Source organism: Mus caroli, chromosome 19 (genome assembly GCF_900094665.2).
Source record: "Mus caroli chromosome 19, CAROLI_EIJ_v1.1, whole genome shotgun sequence".
NCBI lineage: Eukaryota > Metazoa > Chordata > Mammalia > Rodentia > Muridae > Mus > Mus caroli.
Window position 1 is genome coordinate 21572509 of NC_034588.1, and position 21221 is coordinate 21593729.

At 42.4% G+C, this 21221-nt stretch overlaps 1 protein-coding gene across 2 annotated transcripts in view; it reads right to left on the reverse strand.

The window, feature by feature from the left end:
• Pip5k1b (phosphatidylinositol-4-phosphate 5-kinase type 1 beta) overlaps nt 1-21221 on the reverse strand; it is a 240508-nt gene that overhangs the window by 125263 nt on the left and 94024 nt on the right. For both annotated transcript variants that reach the window (XM_029472656.1, XM_021151691.2), the window contains exon 3: nt 19124-19192. In XM_029472656.1, the coding sequence (XP_029328516.1) occupies nt 19124-19192 (69 nt within the window). The remainder of the gene's footprint in view (nt 1-19123; nt 19193-21221) is intronic.

Here is a 21221-nt window from a genome sequence, read left to right on the forward strand (position 1 = left end):
AATTGGTATACCAGTGTCCCCTTAAGATAATTGGTATACCAGTGTCCCCTTAAGATAATTGGTATACCAGTGTCCCCTTAAGATAATTGGTATACTGGTTACTTTGCTTTGAGGCAATGAGCAGCAGATCCCTAGGGAGAAAATTTTATGATTTCTCAAGTTATAAAAATAACGCATTTACCTGATTTGCCTGGACGGATGCAAACTCTACACAGAATTCTATTTTAAGAGAAACATGGCTTTATCATTTGCTAGTATTCCCAAAAGCTGTGTTTACAATGATTGCTTTGCCAAATGCTCACTTAAATCAATTACAGAAAAATCACAGTACTCTATTAAATAGTAAAAATATAATCTTTCGGTAAAACTAGAATTAGAATGAAAACTTGTGAACAAAGAAAACATATTTTTCAAGCTAAGGAAAACATCACACTAAGACAAACACTGGAGTGCCCCTTTTCCAAATGTCTTTTATTTACATACCTATTAATAACCTGTGTCAACCTAATGAGTATTCTGGAAAGTGGCACTAGAGTATTTGTCCTGTAAAGTCAAGAAGACAGGCTGGACACTTAGCACAAAGAGCCTCTGACACTGTGACTTCTGAAGATCCGGTTAATAAAGCAAAACGATAAAACAGACTGACTGAAAAATCAACATTTATACTTTACAGGGCGGTATATATTCTATCTGTATCCAAGAATCAATCATGAACCTAAAAAAATCATTTTTATAAATCAAGTTAGCAGCTTATGGTTAGGATTATTCTTCGCATCATATTTTCTGACTTAATATCTTAAGTCTATTTTATAAGCTGATCCTGATGCAGATCTGCTTGCTCCCTCCTTCTTCAGCACCGTGCGTGCCTGTGTGCTGCCATGCTTCCTGACACAGTGATAATGGACTAATCCTTTGAAACTGTAAGCCAGCCCCAATTAAATACTTTTCTTTGTAAGAGTTGCCAAGGTCATGGTGTCTCTTCACAGCAATAGAAACCCAAACTAAGACATAATAGAAAAAAACTCCCCAAAACACTACCAGACAAGAAAATCCCACATAGGTTACACAGAAAAAAAATTTCACTGATGTGGATAAAAAACAGTTGGAAGGAAAGGTAAAATAAAAATGTTCTTTCTTCCTTGATTTATAAGTACATGCAATACAACTTTAAATAAAAACCAAACCATAAACCAAAAACCAAAACCCATGGTATGATGTTTGTAGAATGACCATCCTATCCTGAAGTTAAGTTAGAGGAATGATTATAAAAACATCCCTTGGAAAAACATGAAAATTAAGTAACCCCACGAGAAGCATGTCTTATAGATTATTGTAATTAAAACAAGGCATTACCAGGAGTAAAATGGAAAATGGGACTGGACACAGAGCCTGGGGATGTAGCAGCAGCATGTCTGACTTTATGAAAGTCTTGATGAAGACTTGACTGGAGAGCAATGCTAGAGGGATGGGGAGAAAGAGCTGTGGGCTGGCCAGTGTATACAAAGTTACAGTTAGAAGGAGCAAGTTACAGTGTCCCCAATAGAGAAGGTTGGTGGCGGGTAACAATGTCTTACTGATTACATTACATGGCTAAAACAAAATGTAGTACATATGAAAGTAGAACTTAGCAATAAAACAACTGGTACTCATGAGTGATTCTCAAAACGATACATGTAAGTCAGTGCAAATTATATGAAAAAGAAACCATCAAAGGTTATGAGCAATAAAAACAAATATAAACATAAATGCTAATAAAGGCATCTCAACCACTCTAGCTGGCTAAGCTACAGAGAAATAACAACATGGTGGGCGTGGTGATGTGTGCCTTTGATCCCAGCACTCAAAAGGCAGAAGCAGGAGGATCTTTGTGAGTTAAGGTCCAGCCTGATCTACATATCAAGTTCCAGGACAACCAAGATTTCCTAAAAAGACCTGGTCTTACACAATCTCAAAAACAATGTGCAGAGCTAGTGAGGAATGTGGACACAGTCACTCCGTAATCATCTGGGGACTCCACTGTGGGATAAAGGATGGAAAGGTTAAGTTTTAATAGTGTTAACTTGGTTTCCTGTGGTCAAAGGGTCAAGGACCTCGTGCCCACTTCTCTTTCCCCGCTTAACGCAAATATGCGCCTAGCTTGATCTACTGACCCCGAGTATAGGGGTGGGGCCTGGAAAGCTGGTAATGTTCTGGGCCACCTGGGTGCCCAGTGCTTTTGGGGTCTGGTGCTGTTGTGTATCCATTCCCTATGAACTGGACAGTCTCTCAGGTGGTACATGAGCTCTAAGGATGTAGCTTTTGTGACTCAGTGTCACCCTACCTGGGTAAGGTTATTATTGCTCTGAGGGAACACCATGACCAAAAACAACCTGGGGAGGAAAGGGTTTGCTTGGTTTATGCTTCCACATCACTGTTTATCACTGAAGAAAGTCAGGACAGGAACTCAAACAGGGCAGGAACCTGGAGGCAGGAGCTGATGCTGAGGCCATGGAAGAGAGCTGCTTTCTGGTTTGTTCTTCATGGCTGTCTTAGTTTGCTTTTATAGCAGCCAGAACCACCAGCCCAGGGATACACCCCCATCCCCACCTTGGACTCTTCCCTATCAATCCTTAATTAAGAAAATGCCCCCCACCCCCGGCTTCCCGGCAGCCACATTTTACGGAGGCATTGCTTTCAATTGAGGTTCCCACCTCTCAGATGGCTCTAGCCTGAGTCAAGTTGACACAGAACTATCCCACACAGTGCACATGCTGGGATAAGCCTTTTGATATCTAGTTGTCTTTGGGTCACCCATGTTCCCATAAGTAACCCCTCACTCACACACTTCTGTAAGTTAATCCTCACCCTCTGTTCCCCTGCCAAAAACAAAACAAAACAAACAAAAAAACAAAAGCCCTCACTGGTTCACTAATAAGACTTAGGTAGGCTTGTTTTTCTGGCCCATTGTTGATGCCCCATCTGGGGTGAATACAAGCTTGCTCACAGCTCTCTAGGAAAAGTTACACAAATGCTGAGGCTAAACTTAGGTGAGAAAGCAGGAGGGGTGTGGATGCCTGTAAATTGTTTTCAGGGAGAGGCTTGGCTTACATTCTTTCTTGGTTAGAAATGGAACCTCAGGCCAGAGGGCTGAGCCTTCGGGAAGCCCAGATGTGGCTAGAGCCAGCCTTGTGAGCCAACCAGCGTATTCCCCTGGCAAGGACTCCGGGAGCCCAGGAGATGCCACACACTGCTCTGCTTTGTGTGACCACTGATCTCCTGGTAAGAGACCTTTCCTTGGGTAGGTACGTCAGGAGCTTTGGCATATTCTGCGGTTTCTTCTCACACATCTGTGAACACATGTGAAACAATTCAAGATCCATACTGTTCAAAAACAAAACAAAAAAACAAACAAAAAACCACCTACATTTAAAAAATAGCATTGTGTTAAAACATATCTTGTCTGGAAACGAATGAATAAAAAGTCCGGAGATAAACATTGACCCAGACTGAGGTGCCATGCCCTAAATTCCAAAAGGGAATGGAAACTTCTGATATTTTTATTACGTTGGATACTTCCTGCAGGGAAAGTTTCTTTTTACGAGGTTGACTCTCGGGAGAGCCACATTTTGATCTGTTCCTTAGTTCAACCACACTGCTGCAGATCTCTTTTTCTGCATCTGAAACCTGAAGATAAGCCTGAACTTAGTTTTCCTCCCAAATGAATATGCTACCAAACATGGAATGAGGGAGATGGTGGAACTGATCTGCCTCTGTTTCAATAATCAGTGTTTCAATAATCAATAAGCTAAACATAAACATGTGATCTGGAAGGTAGGACTTGCTGTCTGCATTGCTTCATGCCTTCATCATTTCCTTTAAAACCCATGCAAAGCAAAACTGGGCATTGCCTGCCCCCAAGCCCCATGGGGCTGTTTTTAACCACACACCCTCATCCAGTCCACTTTGGGTCCTTAGAAAGGACAGCGTCTGTTTTGCCAGGAGAACTCCATTGTTCCAAGCAAAGCAGATGGGTCCTGTGCAGGAAGAGATGGAGGGGGTCAGGAAAGGTTCTTGAAACCCAATAGGATTTCCTACTAAATGTGAAAGCAGTCAGAGAACTCTCTCCCTTTCTGGATGTGACTTTTTAAATGTCATTAATGCAACAAAAGACTTCTTTTCGACAGTTTTCTAGTGCTTTTTGAAAATAATCGGCCCCCTTCATACTCAAGAATACAGATTGCCATAGGTAAAAAGCAGCGTCTTAGTCTGTTCAGGATTCTAAACTTGGAGCAGGGAGCTAGGATGGAGAGGGTGGCGGTCATCTTTGTGCCATCTCAAAGGACTGAATTCACACCTCATCAGTACCCAACAGTCCCTGCTCTCCTCAGATTTAAATTCCCCTGGGCACGAGTGGGGAGTCCATTAAGAACAATAGCAATTGAAGATTTATAGAAGCAAATATCATCCGCTCAGTGGTCCTTCCTACCGTATTAGATTTAAGATTCAAGCTGTACTACAGTAGTGGTATACTCATGTTAAGTGTCCTGCACAAGGCTGAGCTCCAAGAGGTTGCAAGGATAGACAGAGTGGGCACAAGGGTAGGCGCTCTGCCTCTGTCACCACTGTCTCAGCTTTAGAACAAGCTGCAGATTCGCCCTCTACCCTTCCCATGCGTCTGAGAGTCTACATCTGCTTTTCAAACTGTTTTACTGTTCCTTGGCTCTTGTCAAACAGCAAATCTGGACAATCCCTGACTTTGCTCTTTTCCCTTCACAAAGGTGTCAATCAAGGTGATGCACTGTCAAACTGGGATGCTAGCCAATCCCATGTCTTGACTTGCAACAACATCAACGGGGGAAGCCTTTGCTTAGGCCAACATCTAGGAAGAATGGATCCCTCAGAGACAGAGTTAGCATTTGTTGCTAAGTTCTCCTGTGAGGAGTAGCTGATTATTAGCAGTTCATGGACAATAGACAAAGGGACTTAGGGATGACACATGACCAACATCAACTTTTTAAACGCCTATGAAGTGACCCAGGAGAGAGATAACCCAAATCAGCATTACAGTTGACTTTGATAAAGCCATGGGAGCCACACTTAGCCCTTTTATTTTTTTAAAATTGTATTATTCTTATTGTGAACATGTATGTGGGTATGTGTACAAGCCTATGTGCATGCATGTGTGACAGCACGTATGTGGAAGTCAGGGGACAACTTTCAGGAGTTAATTCTTTCCCTCCACTGTGGGTTCTAGGGACAAAACTCAGGCCATCAGTACCTCTGCCTGTTGAGACATCTCAATGGCTGTAAACCCTTTCAAAGTATACTTGTCACAATTCAATCATGCAAAGTAGAAATTCTACCTTGTCTGACCTTCCACCCAACACGTCTCATCTCTAGTTGAAGATCTCAGATTGCAGACTTCGGAATGCATCCCCACAGAACGTATATGACAACTTTAGGATTAAAAGAAACAGCTATAGATCTCTTAAACCAAGTGCTGTGTGGATTCCAAGACATTTGCTAAGGACCTCCCTCTCTGTGCTTATGCACAAGTTGCAAGAGATAGACCACGACTCTTCTATTGTGATGGCCCATGAAAGACTCACATGTTATAAAATATGGATAGTTTTAGTAGTCCACAAAAGCCAGCAGAAGATTGTAAGGCTTGCACTGGTCAGATTTGGGGTTTATTTATTTATTTATTAAGAAATATAAATCGAATGTCACTTACTCAAAAATGCTTAGAACCAGAAACGTCTCACATTTTGAGTTTTGTTTTTTTTTTTTTTTTTTTTTTTTTTTTTTTTGTCTGGTAGGATTTTTACTTGCATCTACATGATAGGAGACTATGGGTGTGAGACCAACGTTGAAACATGAAGCTTGTTTGACGAGTGTGCTTTTACACAGCATGCTTAGTGTGCCTATGCTTAGACTGTAGCCTGTTAGGAGGGTCAGGTGTGGCAGTTTCCTATGGTCATGACACTGTTTTCCCAGTACGTAGATACTGAAAGTTTGGACTTGGTGGTAAACATTATAAAAAAAATTACACTGTATGCATGTATGAACTTCTTACATAAATTAATAAAAATATTTTTTACCGTTTTGGATTTTGATGCATTTAAGGATGCTTAGTCTATATACGTCTGTAGAGGGAGTTCTTAGAAGCAATATCAGAACAAAAACATTCTTGCCACCAAGCCTCTCTTTATCCTGTAGACCTTCAAATTAATGAATTGAAGCTGAACTTGATACTTGTCCCTTGGGCTTCCAATCCATACTGGCTGTCCTGGAACTCACTTTGTAGACCAGGCTGGCCTCGAACTCAGAAATCTAACTGCCTCTGCCTCCCAAGTGATGGGATAAAAGGCATGCGCCACCACTGTCTGGCTCTCAATCCACAGTTTTAACCACTTACTTGGTTCTTCTCTTCAAGCCCTCGTTGGCGTTACCCAACCAACATGCCCATGTTTAAAAGAGGTCACTGTCCCTAGACAGCCTTCTCCATCTCTACCCATTAAGAACTCTATGGGATCATCAATTTTTCCTATCATTTCCTCGGCTCACACCCAAGTCAGGACCTGCCCCACCCTCTCAGTCTATTATTTTAGTCTAGGCCACTAACTATCTCTTAATGTAGCTCTGCTGGCATTCTGGACCAATGTGCTGAAGTGCTGTTCCAGAGTGTGTACTTCCGGAGGTGTCAGAGAAACACTGTCATCAAATGCTAGTGGCAGCCCTCTCCCTCATTGCCACAACTTTGTCTGCTGACCCCGTGCAGACAAAACTGGCTCGAGCTGGGAACTGCTCACCCGTTCATTTTTGCTTGTTCATAAGTTTCCACCACACCAGCTTCACCTTAGTTCCTGGAATCTACCTGGCTGCTTCCTGCCTGCAAGGCTTGGCAAAAGCCATCCTCTCTGACCAGTGTCCTCTTTCCATTCCTCTCAGCTGCTTTGTTCTCACACCTGTAACCGCAGGCCCCACGTCAGCTCCTTAGAGGAGTTCCCTGTAAGTAATGCCTCAACAGCAGCGCCCACGCCCCCTTATTCTTTTCACATCTCCGTAATTATGAAAATGGCTTGTTATTTCATTAACCTTATTTTTTCTGGCCTACCTTTTATCAAAACAATGACAACATTATTTAGGGTGATGATTCTTGCTTTCTTTGGCCTCTGTTTTACCTTTAAGGCACAGCACTAGGCCAAGCTAAATAAATATTTGTCAACTGATTAACCAAATGCTCTTTATATTCCAGGCCCAGACCACACCCACAAGAAATGACGAGGTCATACTGTAAACACATACCTCAGGGGAGTTAGGTTACCCAGGCCATTTAGGTTCTCTGTAAGCAAGGCTTTCTGCTCTACAAGGAGGCTTCTGTCCTTCCTGGATGAGGAGACGTCACGGGGTGGGGGTGGGAGCAGTACCCCTCCCCTCAAGGAACAAGGTGACAAGACCCTAGGCAAGCCCCATTTCCCTTAAATGGAACCTACATTGTGTCTGGGGGTGGCTGAGAGTACTTACACGATGAAGTTGGACAGAAAAGAAAAGAAAAGAAAAGAAAAGAAATAAAAAGGAAAGAAAAGAAAGAAAGAAGGAAGGAGAGAGAGAGAGAGAGAGAGAGAGAGAGAGAGAGAGAGAGAGAGAGAGAGAGAGAAGATTCACAAGTGACAAAGATCTAAATTTTCAGGTCTCCACAGAGAGACAAATTCTTTTTTTCTTCCCTTCTCCTTCTCCTCCTCTCTCTCTCTGTCTCTCTGTCTGTCTCTCTCTGTGTCTGTCTCTCTGTCTCTCTCTGTGTCTGTTGGTCTCTCTCTGTCTCTTGCTGTCTCTCGCTGTCTCTCTCTCTCTCTCTCTCTCTCTCTCCATGTCTGCACTATGTACCTCTGGCTGGCCTGGAACTCAATATGTAGAATAGATTGGTCTCAGCTTACAGGAATTCCAGGTAGTGCCACCTTACCTAACCCTCTCTTTTATGATGTGTTGGATATCTCAAAGAACATCATTTCACCATAGAGGAATAGCAGACTCACTTCCCTTTTCTAGCATAATAAAAGTCACTGGTACAGGACCAACAGAGGATGGGCTGTACTAAGCAGAAAGGCAGGTGTTCACTTGGGAGACCTGGATTGCCCCAGGGGAACTTTTGAAGCAGACCCAGGGCTTCCTCTATCAGATCTTTGTTTGCTATATGTGGATTAATAGTGAAGCGTTACACCTGAGAATCTACCTGCCGTCAGCTCACCAGGTTCTCAATGCTGATTTCCTCCAAATTTTCTCATTTATAATATTCATCTGCCAGATAGATTTCACTCCTCACTGCCAATCCTGAGCTCCACTCTCAAGAAAACACTTGGAGTCAGCCACTTTATTTATCCGTTTCTCTTCAGTACTCTGCACAATAACCTCAAAATATGTTTATTCCTCATTTAAAAATTACCGGAAAATTACTATTTTTATAGGAAAAGGTATCCTTATCCTCCAGGCTATAGTTTGGATTCTGTGTGAAGGTAAGACACACACTGGCTTTTCGATCACTGAAGCAAGGAAAATGTTGTTTTATAATTGTTCAGCAGTACTAATCTCTTTTTTTTTTCCCAATTCAAAATTGCCAGGTTTATTTGTGTCACTTGTTTCTGTTATTATAGTGAATAATTCAGAATGGCCACACACACACACACACACACACACACACACACACACACTACACATACCACACATCACACACATACACACACACACACACACTACACACACCACACACATACATACACATATACACACCATACACAAATACACATATACATCACATCACACACACACACACACACCATATACATACACACATACACACACCACACACACATACATACATACACACACGGTATCCACCTCCTCTGAGATGGGGTGCCAGTCTAAGGACCATGCTAGCCTTGAACTTGCTTTGCTCCTGTCACAGCTTCCCATGCAAGCTTTTAAAGATGTGCCTCACCATACCTGGATCAGAATGGTCAGCCTCATGTCACTGGCAGCACCACTGTCTGGATACACTGTTCAGATCTTAGCGGAGGGGGTACGGCAGACTCTGGACACAGACAGGGCTGGACGTCCAGCCTTATTCTGCCACTAGTTACTTAATCTCTCTGTATCAAATTTTTCTCATCTGTAAAATGGGAATAACAGGACAGCTGTCCATTTTCATAAATAATTAGCTCTAGAATCCCCATAGATATGCAAATCTATAGATGCTGTCAAGTCCCTTATATAAAATGGTGTTATATTTGAATATTACCTACATCCAACATCCATTCTTCTATATATTCTAAATCATCTCCACATTACTGAGAACAAAAATACCGAGCAAATGCGCCAATCAACACTGCCCTCTACTCTTTAGGGGACAATTACAGAGGAGAATGTACATTTTCATCTTTACATTTCAGCACACATGAAATATTTCTCCCTAAAGATTTTCAATGCATGGTTGGCTGAGTTCGTGGACTCATTTCATTGAATGAAAACAGAAAGCCAGGCACATCCCCTCACTGGGTTCTTTAAAAATTACATCATGTCCATGTGTGTGTGTGAGTGTGTCTACACACACATGCTGTAGTGCATATGTGGATGTCAAAAGACAACGGAAATTACTTCTCTTCTTATATGATTTGGGTCCCAGATGTGCTTTAACACACTGAGCTATTTCGCTGATGCCCTCTCTGGATAACTATGAAGATAAAATGAGTGCTTCTATACTACTCAGAATTGTATCAGGCATAAAGCAAACACTTAATGTTACTACTCTCATCATCTTGGTTTTTGAAATTGATTCTGACTATAATATGCTATAATTTGTCAAATAAATGGGGTCTTGGGGTAGCATAAACTAAGTGGAACTCAATAAAAATATTCTGCACCACAGCAAACTCTAAATAAATACACTATGCTGAGTATCCTGTGAGTGTACGTTTACGGTTAAAACTTAATTTATGTTTCTGGTCTTCTTCTTTTCTTTCAGAATCCACAATTCTAGCATTTGAAATCTCGATATTTTCCTATGTGACCCCCTTTACAAAAATCTCCAGAGGTACACACCAAGCACAGGGAGGTTGTGATAAAGAGAGCTAAGTCATGGGCCTTGTGGCAAGAAGATCTGCTGCTCCGTTTGGACCCCCTTGGGCCCCCCATGCAGGAGGCAGGTTATCACCTTATATTCAGTCTTTGCATTAGAAAACGAAGCAACATTGTTCACTATGAGCAGGAACAACAGCTGCAGTGGAGTCTGGACACAGGGACAGAAATGCCCCAGACCGCATCCTGTCCTAATATCAAGCACAACTATGTTGTGGTATCTGTTCCCTATAACAGGTTATGAACTTAGAATGGCATCTCCTCTGGGGATATTTTAGGGACACCCATGTAATGGTTACCGAAATTGGGGATCAAAGACAGAGCAATGGTGGTTGCAAAGCAGAGATGGGGCACAGCCAATCACTCCAGGGCCCCCTCCAATGTGAGTGCAGAAAGTGGCCATCTTTTGGTGACCCCATTGGAGAAACAGACTGATGAGATGGCTTGCTTCCCTGGTGGGCTCTCTCTGAAGCTGCTGATTCACTCGCTCAATGATATGTGACATCTCGCTGAAAGGAATAAAGGACCATTTGATAACATGTATTATGGAAGCTGAGATATCTGGAATGGGGTATGTACCATGTCGGGAGGGCGATGATGGTTTATCGTTATACATGCTTGTAAATCTGACATGATTATTTAATTATACCCCCTACCTCCTTGTTGTTCAATTTTAAAATCCCAGTGGCAGTCTATTATTATAGCTCATCTTTGCATCTTATTTCATAAGCCACCGCTGTGGGGAAGAACAGTTTCTAGTTCCAACACTCCCCATCCCATGCCCAGGTTGACTGCAGCTGGCCTCGGGATGCTAAGCAGTCAATGTCTCTGAGTCTAGTCCTGAGGGTGGCCATCACATGACCTCCTTGCCGTTCCTACAGAAGGATGTAGAAATTACGGTGGAGGGAATCTTACTCTCATTTACAAATACTGTGACTCTACTCATTAGCATTCAACTTCATCCAGTCGTGTTCACATCTGTTAAACCATTTGATCCTTACAGCATTGTGGTATAGCCAGAGCATCTATCCATTATATTCCATGAATGGAGAAAATGAAGACATAGATCAATTGGGAAAAGACTAGCCTCGGCAGAGAAGAACTCAATCCACTCTCCTCTTCCAAGGTTTGGTTAGGCCAGGGACTTCCAGTCTTAGTTCTAGTAATATTTAGGTGATGCGTTGACAGGTCTTTCCTGTGTTCTCTAAGGCACAGTGTTCTTGGCCTCTCTCTCACTGTAAACTAAGAGGACTATCTCTTAAGCTCCAAGAACCAAAAATTTTCTTCAGACCTTAAATGTTCTCCACACAACACAATTTCTGGTTAAGTAGTTTCCACATTAGGATAAAGTAAGAGCAGTGTTCAAAAGGCCACAAGGTCCCTCTTCCTAGAGGCCAATATACTTGCTATTCATGACAACTGATGCTCAATACACATACACTGGTGTCTATGCTAAGCCGAAGAGGGCAGTGCCCCCAGGACAGGACCTAAGTTTGCTAATTTTAGGGAAGTGGGGTTAGCTTCAAGGGAAAGAAAGAGTGGTCACGGCATATGAGACACAGCTCTTTTCTTTACCAAAATAGTATATCCTTATGAATCCAAAATAAGTATGCATGAATAGATACACACAGATGTGTCTTCCTTCAATTTGAGATCCCCCACTCCAGAGTTCTCCAGAGGCAGCTCTATGTCTTCACTAGGCAAAGGGCGTTATGGTTAAACAAATGCTTCGATTTAGATCAGAGTGTCTCTGGGCCATCACTTTACTCACATTTCAAAAGTGATAAAAGCCATCTGCCCTTCTAAATGTGGCAAGGGTCAGGCATTGCTCCCCATCATTGCTGCCTGCTCTTCCAACAGGAAAACTGGCTGATGCATTGCATCCGAACAAAACCAGTCTTGAAAAACAGAGAAGAGGAAAGAAACAGGAACACTTAGGTCAGGCCCCTCCAATGTACGTCCCAGACTGCCAGTCTCCTACCAGACCTGGTGCAAACTGGTTAGAGGCTCATTGGTATTGAGAGCAGGGGGCTTCTGCCCCCACCCCCACATCACCCATTCCCATTTCAGCCTGTCGTCACCAGAACTGACTTCCCTAGGGGAGGAAGGTTGGTGTGTGGACAGACTTAGAAAGGAGAAGCAGGCTGGAAGGACAGGGTACAGAAGTGAGGTGGCAGAGGTGGAAAGGCAAATGACCTCAACAAACACTTCCTATACCAGCATGTGCCCAGCTGCCTGGGAAACTCTCGGTTCCAACTGTGAGATCGCAAACTCGGGCAAGGGTGGTGATTCCAGTTATCTCCCTGGCTAAGAAGGGCGAGGTGATCCGGGACATATATCACTCAGCCATCCTGACAGCTGCTGGTTTGGCAGGAATAGGACTAGGCAGTTTCATCACATTTAAAATACAGAAACTTAGGGCCTGGAGAAATGGTTTCATAGCTAAAAGCACTTGCTGCTCTTGAAGAGGAATTGGGTTTGGTTCTTAGCACCGACAATTGGTGGGTCACAGTTGCCTATTGCCCCAGTTCCAGGGGACTCAACCCTCTCTTCTGTCCTCTGTAGATATCAGGCTTACATGTGGTACACATACATACCTGCTGGCACTTGTTTGTATGTATGTATGTATGTATGTATGTATGCATGCATGCATGTATGTATGTATGTATGCATGTATGTATGTATGTATGCATGTATGTATAATAAAAATAAATAAATATTTATAGAAAAATACAGAGGCCAGGTGTGGGTGCAACATTTCCTTAACTCCAGAAAATGGAGGCAGAGTTAGGCAAATCTCTATGAGTTCAAGAGTAGCCTGATCTATATAGTGAGTTCTAGACTATATAATGAGATTCTTTCTTTAAAAGAAAAATCCATACAAAATGCTGAGGGTTGGATCTCTAGCTTTACCATCTTACCCAAGTATTGGCCATCTATCTATACAAATGATTTTCTTGCCTTTTGCTTGTTTCCAAGCCTCTCACCTGGTCACAACCTGACCCTCACCCCACAAACACAACACCACGCCCTTTAAAAGAAACAGGAAACTTCTGGTAGTCACACTGATCACAAACTTTCAGCTAAGTCTTTATTGTGATTTTTTTAAAAAAAAAAACAACAACAACAATGGAAACTCTTCTTGCTGAGGATGGGAGCGTTCACCTGAAATCCCAGCAGTGAAGAGCCAGAGGCAGGTGGATTGTGAATTTGAGGTAAGCCTTGAAAACATGAGAGAACTTGTCTCAGAATTTTTTCCCCCATCTTTTCCTACTTTAAATGTCCAACTCTTGTTTCCTTGGATAGGAAAGCTGCCAGTGCCACAGTCCCTGGCCCTAGGCACCCTGTACTGCTGTTAGGTGTGTACAGACAACACAGCCTGTCACTGTTATCCACGACAGCGTCCCGGTGCCTTAGTGCCTACAACTGTACCGGCCATTAAGGTAAACAGCATGCTCCTGTTTAAGCTTCAAGTTTACTAACAAAGATTCAAAATGCAGTTCCTTAGCTTGCTAGTATATAAAAGTCATCAGTGGTTTTACCAACGGTGGATCCTGCATGCTACAAACTGACCTGCCAGCAAGAGGTGCCCCATGAGCCAATGGTGGCACCACTCTTCTAGCGATGGCTAACCGAATTCTGATTGGATTTGGGGCCTGCTACATGGGAGAGGACTCCTGTACTATAAATACAGTCCAAATCCCATGGCCCAGAAGATCATAAGCCTCAAAGGGGACCTCTAGGGTCATTCTGCTCAATGAACAAGTTGTCCAAGTGTTCTCTAAATATTTGTTGATCCTCACAGATCGGTGCTGCTCTCAACCTTGGCCAGAGAAGCTTCGCAGTGGGCAGGTCATGAATTCGGAGACTCATCAGTTGTCAAAGCACTGATAACAAATGTCAGTTGACTGCTCAGTCCTAAGTGTGATATGTATCACACACACACACATATATACAAACACACACACACACACACACACACACACACACACACACACACACAGCTTCTGTCTTCAAGATTCAGAGAAAATGGAGAGGAGGCTATGAAATAGTCTTCTTTCCAGAACACGGTCATTCCACCCACGAACTCACAGTATCTGAGGTTACTGGCACGAGAAGACCTGAACAGCATGGAGCTGTCAAAATTCCAACACATGGGGGAAGAGCATGTGAGACTCCTACTTCTTCTGGAGAAGCCAGCTATTGGAAGTTGACAGTTGTCGGGGGAGGGAGAAGCGACTTTTCTTCGACAGAGTGGCCCACCATGCAGTAAATAATCCCACACCTGTGCACATGCAAGCAGCCCTATTTAAACTCAATCGGCTATTTTTCTTTTAAAAGACAAGACATTAGAAAAGAGAAGTGTTGGGAAGGAGGATTGCAGATGCAGCAGACAAGGAATAAGAAAAGGCAATGGGCGGAGGTGAATACGATCAAATACACTATATACACATAAAATTGTCAGCCAATAAAATGATTTTTCAACTCAAGGCTAACAATGACATCGATAAAAATGCAGTTGCTCAGACCTGCTCGCCATTCAGGAACCTCACAAATCCTACTGCCATGGATTTAATGCAGACTATTGGGCGCTTCCACCATTCCAGAAGGTTCTATTGAACAGCACTAACCTGGAACATAAGGTTTGAACCCTTTACACCATGGTGCTTCTGAGGCTGACTCAGACTCAACCCCACACTGCCACCTGCTATGTGCCTCAGCTACCGACACTGGGCTGAGTTCAAGTTGGCCTTTCCTGTCCTTCCGGCAAGCCACCCTCATCCAAGTGTGTGTCATGCTCATCAAAAGGCCCATCACGTAGACAAGTAAGCAAATTAGCAGGCACAGTCACTAAAGGAGTGACGGAAAGTAAATAAACAATCATGAGAGTTTTACCCCAGCAAAAACCTCTCCCAGTTTCGAAGCTGGGAGAGCCTGGAAGACAACAAGGAACTCCCAGCTACTTGGGACTTGTGAGGATTTAAACAAAATGTCTGCCAATTGTCTTGGCACCTAAGACTGATTTGGGTATGTATGTATGTATTTATTTGTTAACGTGGGACGACCTGTTTTCTTCCAAGTAAACTATACAGTCTTGGGAAGCAGAGACGTGGTCTCAAGGACTTTTCTTTTCTCTTTCACTTTCTTATACCAAGAATGTGTCTGTGTTTATAGACTGTTTCAGTTTGCAGGTGAGAAACGTTCCACTGGCATGCTCTTTTGACCAGAGTGAACTTAAAAGCAAACTTCTGAATTAGTTGATGATTAAAAACTTAAAAGATTTCACATCAGGATCTGTATTTCTGTTTCCTTAAAAAAAAAATGAGCGTAGAGGCAGGCTGAGGTCCACACTCACACCCAGTTCTGATAGCAGCAGCTCGGTGCCATCCATCCCCAAAGAAAGGCACGCATCCTTATGGTGGATCCCATAGTTAAACCTGTTTCCTTCCTGGCTCCTGTAGGCTGTTGTGTTTACAATGCTAGTGGAAGATATTCAGCAAATTAACTGAGAGTGGAAATCCTAGACTCTATAAACAGAGGCAGCCGCTAATGCCTGCCTTAATGGGTAACATGTTTGCTTTCCGTAGCTAATACCCAACTGGCTTTAGTCTTCAGTTGAAGACATTAACCTTATGGGCTTACGTTTAGTTCCTCCTGGCCTTGCCAAGAATTGATAATAAATTAGAGAAACGGGCAATCGGAAGAAGCAAAAGCAGCCAGCTCGGCACTCAGGTGTAAGTGATCAAGACAAGGAGAGCAGAGAGTTCACAAACGCTGACTGTTCCCTAAAACTCATGGAAATCATTACACTGAAGATGCTGGGTATTGGCAGCTACTGCCCACCTAACCTGGAACCCCGTACAGAAAGCCCAAAGCAACTGGTTAACACTAACTGGGATAACACCAATTCTCAATGGCTTCTTCTCTCACCAACTCATGAGAGGCTACTGAGCCCTACAGCTGTTTTTTGAGGCTCACTTCTCTCAGTCATCTGAACAGTCTTTATAGACTCCTTGGGGTCTTTCTTGTTACAGGCAGTGGATGGGGCAGGGGGACATCCTTAACCTGGGTTGTTTTCTGTCATAATAAACAGTGGATCACCGAGTCTCTTTACTAAACAGATTCATGTTGCCTTATCAGAGCTTCAGAACTAGGCAGAAACCACACTTGAAGACACATCCAGAGGAATGCAAGGTACACTTGATGTATTCCTAGAGCCAGGGGTGGGGAGATAGCAGGTGTAATTTCCAATATTTGTGCACATTTCAAAAATTTTACGTTTCCATGAGGTGTTCCCTGTGTGCTGTGCACCATGGATACCACACTGACTAAGGGCTAATCCCTGAATCTCTTATATTTCTCTTAATAATCAGATCATCAAAAGATTCATATACTATTATGTTTCTTAAAACATTATTGGTATGTGTGTGTGTGCACATGTGCACGTGTGTTCTAGTCTTTCTACCTTTCTTTTGTCTCTTTCTATAAAGAATGATTACAGCACCTGAATTTAAAAGTTTTTCTAACTTCCCCAACTTCACTGGATCAAATATTCATTGATTTTTTTTAAAAAAAGATTTATTTATTTACTTTCTGTATATGAATACACTGTAGCTGTACAGATGGCTGTGAGCCATCATGTGGTTACTGGAAATTGAACTCAGGACCTCTGCTCCAACCCCACTCACTCCTGGCCCACTTGATCTGGCCTAAAGACTTATTTATTGTCATATGTAAGTATACTGTAGCTACCTTCAGACACACCAAAAGAAGGCGTCAGATCTCATTAAGGATTGGTTGTGATGGTTGCTGGGATTTGAACTCAAGACCTTCGGGAGAGCAGGCAGTGCTCTTAACTACTGAGCCATCTCACCAGCCCTTCCTTTGATTGTAGAATCCTCCAGCTTTGCTACATTTTGGACCAGGGCACACGGGGCAAACCCCAAGGCGTGGTGATTATGTTCTTTCTATTCAGTTCATAGGACAAAGGATTTCAGTCCAGAATCTTGGTGCACTTTGATGCTGACTGAGGATGCTACCCTAAAGTCATGATAGGCTAGTGTCACTACTCTGTTGCCATGCCTACTGGGTAAAGAAGAAACAACCAGTTTTCCATCTGTGTCTAAAGTTAATTGTCATTACTATCTTTGGCTGGATTACAGAGTTTATAAGACCTGATATTCTGAACTTCTACATTTTTTGTTGCTTGTATATTTGTTTTTCAAGACAGGGTTTCTTTGTGTAGCCCTAGCTGTCCTGGAACTTGCTCTGTAAAACCAGGATGGCCTCAAACTCAAAGATCGACCTGCCTCTGCCTGGAATTAAAGGCATGCCCCTCGCCGCCGGGCCATCATGGAATTCTTTAGTCCTCATCCTGACACATCTTTTTCCTGAGAGCACCATCACTGGAGATAGCAATCTCCATGTTTATATTTCTAGGTTTCTCTGAGTAGAAAAGAAGAGTTAAAAAGATCCACAGGAAAAGGACACGTAGGAAAAGCAACATTTCACATGACTCATGACCAGAGTACATGGTCAGAACAGACGTCTGGAGAAAAGTTCTCACTAGCTGTCCATCAGAGAAGAGTAAGTAGAAACAAAAATATGGGATATAGTAAATCTATAATACACAGGCATCAATAGCCCAAAAGAGAAGAAGGCAAGAACTTTTAAAAGCCGTAATGTATAAAGTTAACTTAGAAGTGGGTATAGGGAACTTTCGGGAAAGCATTTGAAATGTATATAAAGAAAATATCTAATAAAAAAAGTCTTTGTGCCATTTTTCACACTGCATTAAAAAAAAGTGGGGACAGTGCTGCTAAGGGTCATATTTTATCCAACAGTAATGCTAACATTAGCTTGATTAGTTTAGAGCCAAAAATGTATCAAATTCAAAGACTAGTAAGATACACTGGGAAGCCCAGAAAAAGAGGTCTGTATGAAATGGACTAAAGACATGAAATTTTAGAGGATTCAAAGAGGCATGGCGTGAAAGCAATTCATGCTTATACCTTTTTTTTAAAGTAAGTTAAAGGATTCATATGCTAGACACAGGATCTCATATACCACAGTGGGTCTTCTTCCTATGAATATTAAGAATAAAGGCAGAAAAATAACTCTCTCCCCTCACTTTTCCTTATCTAGGAAGGCAATTAAGGGCATGGCCTTCCAACCTTACCCTGACAGCCACTGCTGGCTTTGAGATAGAAGGAAGTGTGATAGTGGGGACTCAGGGAACTTTTTTTTTTTTAAATTTATTTTTTTATTAGGTATTTTCCTCGTTTACATTTTCAATGTTATCACAAAAGTCCCCCATACCCCCCCCAATCCCCTACCCACCCACTCCCCCTTTTTGGCCCTGGGGTTCCCCTGTACTGGGGCATATAAAGTTTGCAAGTCCAATGGGCCTCTCTTTCCACTGATGGCCGACTAGGCCATCTTTTGATACATATGCAGCTAGAGACAAGAGCTCTGGGGTACTGGTTAGTTCATCATGTTGTTCCACCTATAGGGTTGCAGTTCCCTTTAGCTCCTTGGGTACTTTCTCTAGCTCCTCCATTGGGGGCCCTGTGATCCATAGCTGACTGTGAGCATCCACTTCTGTGTTTGCTAGGCCCCGACATAGTCTCACAAGAGACAGCTATACCTGGGTCCTTTCAGCAAAATCTTGCTAGTGTATGCAATGGTGTCAGCATTTGGAAGCTGATTATGGGATGGATTCCTGCATATGGCAATCACTAGATGGTCCATCCTTTGGTCACAGCTAGTAACTGGCTAGAACAAGCCGTTGAGTCCTCCCCTAGCTGTTCTGGAAGGAGTGGGCACCCGTCAGACCTCTGCCAGACTTCTGACCCTTACAATTATGTGATGATACATTTTGTCACTTAAACCACCAAGGTTTTGTTCATTCAGTAGAGCCGCAAGAGAAAGTAAGACGGTTAACAACTGCTTCAGAGGAAGGAAAGGTCTAAAATCCTCAATCCTGCAACAGCAGAACAGCACGAAAACTCACCTTTTTGTAGGTTTTTTCTTCGTTTTGTTTTCCAGGTACGGCGTCTCCATTTTCAGCAGTTGACGACATCTGGGAAGGAGAGATAGTTCCCTGTGAATTCTGACTGCTCCTTTCTAGTGCAGCATATTAATAATGCCACGAACAAGCAACATATATTTTAGACACTGCTTTGTTGTTGTTGTTGTTGTTGCTGCTGTTGTTTCAGCGGGGTGAGCAGAGGAAAAAGAAAATCCAAGAGTTCTTATTCGGAGTACGCTCACCTCTCTAAGTCTGAAGCAAGATGCTGTAGGCTCTTATCATGTGGATAGATTTCTTGTTACAAGCTATTTAAATTTAGTTTTGCTTCAGTTGTAAGAGCTGTAACAATATCTGGAAAGTACCAAAATTATGAACCAGAACACACACACACACACACACACACACACACACTCTTAATAGTACTACCCTTAAGCAACCCCATGATTCACATTTTAGCGCATTCATCTCTATCGTTTGACATATGCATTTTGATATGAAAAATGCTAATATCTTTGTGTTTTCAGTGAACATTGATGTAATAAGCCCGTGCCCCTTTTGTGATTAAAAATTAAAAAAAAAAAACCCTCGCTGGAAAAAGAATATTTTCTTTTAGGTGCAAGGAGACATCACGGTGTGAATCCAATTGTGTGTCAGTCCTTTAGTTAATGATGCTAAAACTGATGCATAGTTGTGGCTCAAACATTTTGCTTCTGCAAATCAGACAATTACCAGTGTTATATTGGACTTGATTCCTAGAATGACTAAGTCATACTGGAGTATTAACACTTTAAAGCTCTGAGTAATATCAGCAGATTGCCTTCCAAGAACTCTCTGCCTGCTCATAACCATATCTGGAGTGAGCGGAAGCCTGCCTCTCTGAGCAACAACAGCTACTATATTTTGATAATCTGTCAGGTCAAATACAGACTCCTCACTGAGTGAGGACTACATTTCCCTCCCACCACAGTAGCCCTTTGTCTGTTTCCTCCTGAGTTTCTCAGACTTTTGCTAATCTACCTATTCAGGTCTTAGTATTTTAATTATTGATTTTTAAACCCATAATTGTTAATAGTATTAGTAATTTCCTTGTTACTCCTAAGTTTTTAGACTATTACTTCGTCACTAAGCTCATTATTTGTATTTTTCCAAATAATGAAGACTTATGATCTAAGGTTGAGGCTCCAAAGTCTCTCAGTTCTGCACACTGCTCCGTTTGGAACTCTTTGCTAATTACCTTCTACTCCAAGAGCACTCACTATAGGATCCTAAATTACAGGAAGGACATTTAATACCACCAGGGAGATAAATCGTCTGACTTTCCTACAAGTCTTTGAGTCCTGGACTCTTAATCAGTTTAGTATTTTTGGTACCAAAGAATTTGCCAGCTGTGTCTTTACACCTGAACTTGAAGCACTGATGTGTGCATGACATGACTAAGGCCATTCAGAAGAATGAAGGTAATGACTTAGATGAGCCCACCTCACCAGGTCTACTGCTATCACAACCCCTGACTTGCCTTCTCAGCGTTCAGATAGGGGGTCTATTCAACCTGTCCATTCTAGAACTGAGAGTCTTCAACGACGTCTGTTTCACAAAAACATCGGCTTCATTTGTTCAAAGAGGAATTGACTTTTTCTCTAGTTTCTTAGAATAATACTTTTATGGGTTCTGAATAAAATCCTAGGAAGATTAAAATGCTTGTAAGACTTAATAATATCAGGATAAAAAGCCAACCTTCAGCTCAGGATAAAAAACCAACATGGCTCAACAGAGCCAAGAGACAGAGGGCCCTCCCTGAAGAATGCCACTTGAGTAGCTACATTTCTCAGACCCCCAGCTTTGAAGATGGAAACACAGGAACAGCCACTCTGTGGGGAGTTGAGACCCAATCTCTGGGAAATGGTTTAAGTGGCATGAATGAAGGGCAGTAAGCAGAGAGTGGCAAAAAAAAGTATTTTTCATTCCATTGTATATCACTCCTGACTTGCCAATAGGGAAGGAGGCGAGAAATGAGCCAGGTTATTCAATTCATTTAAATTCCTTTCGGGAAGCACAGAGCAAATAAATAAGTGATGGGGGG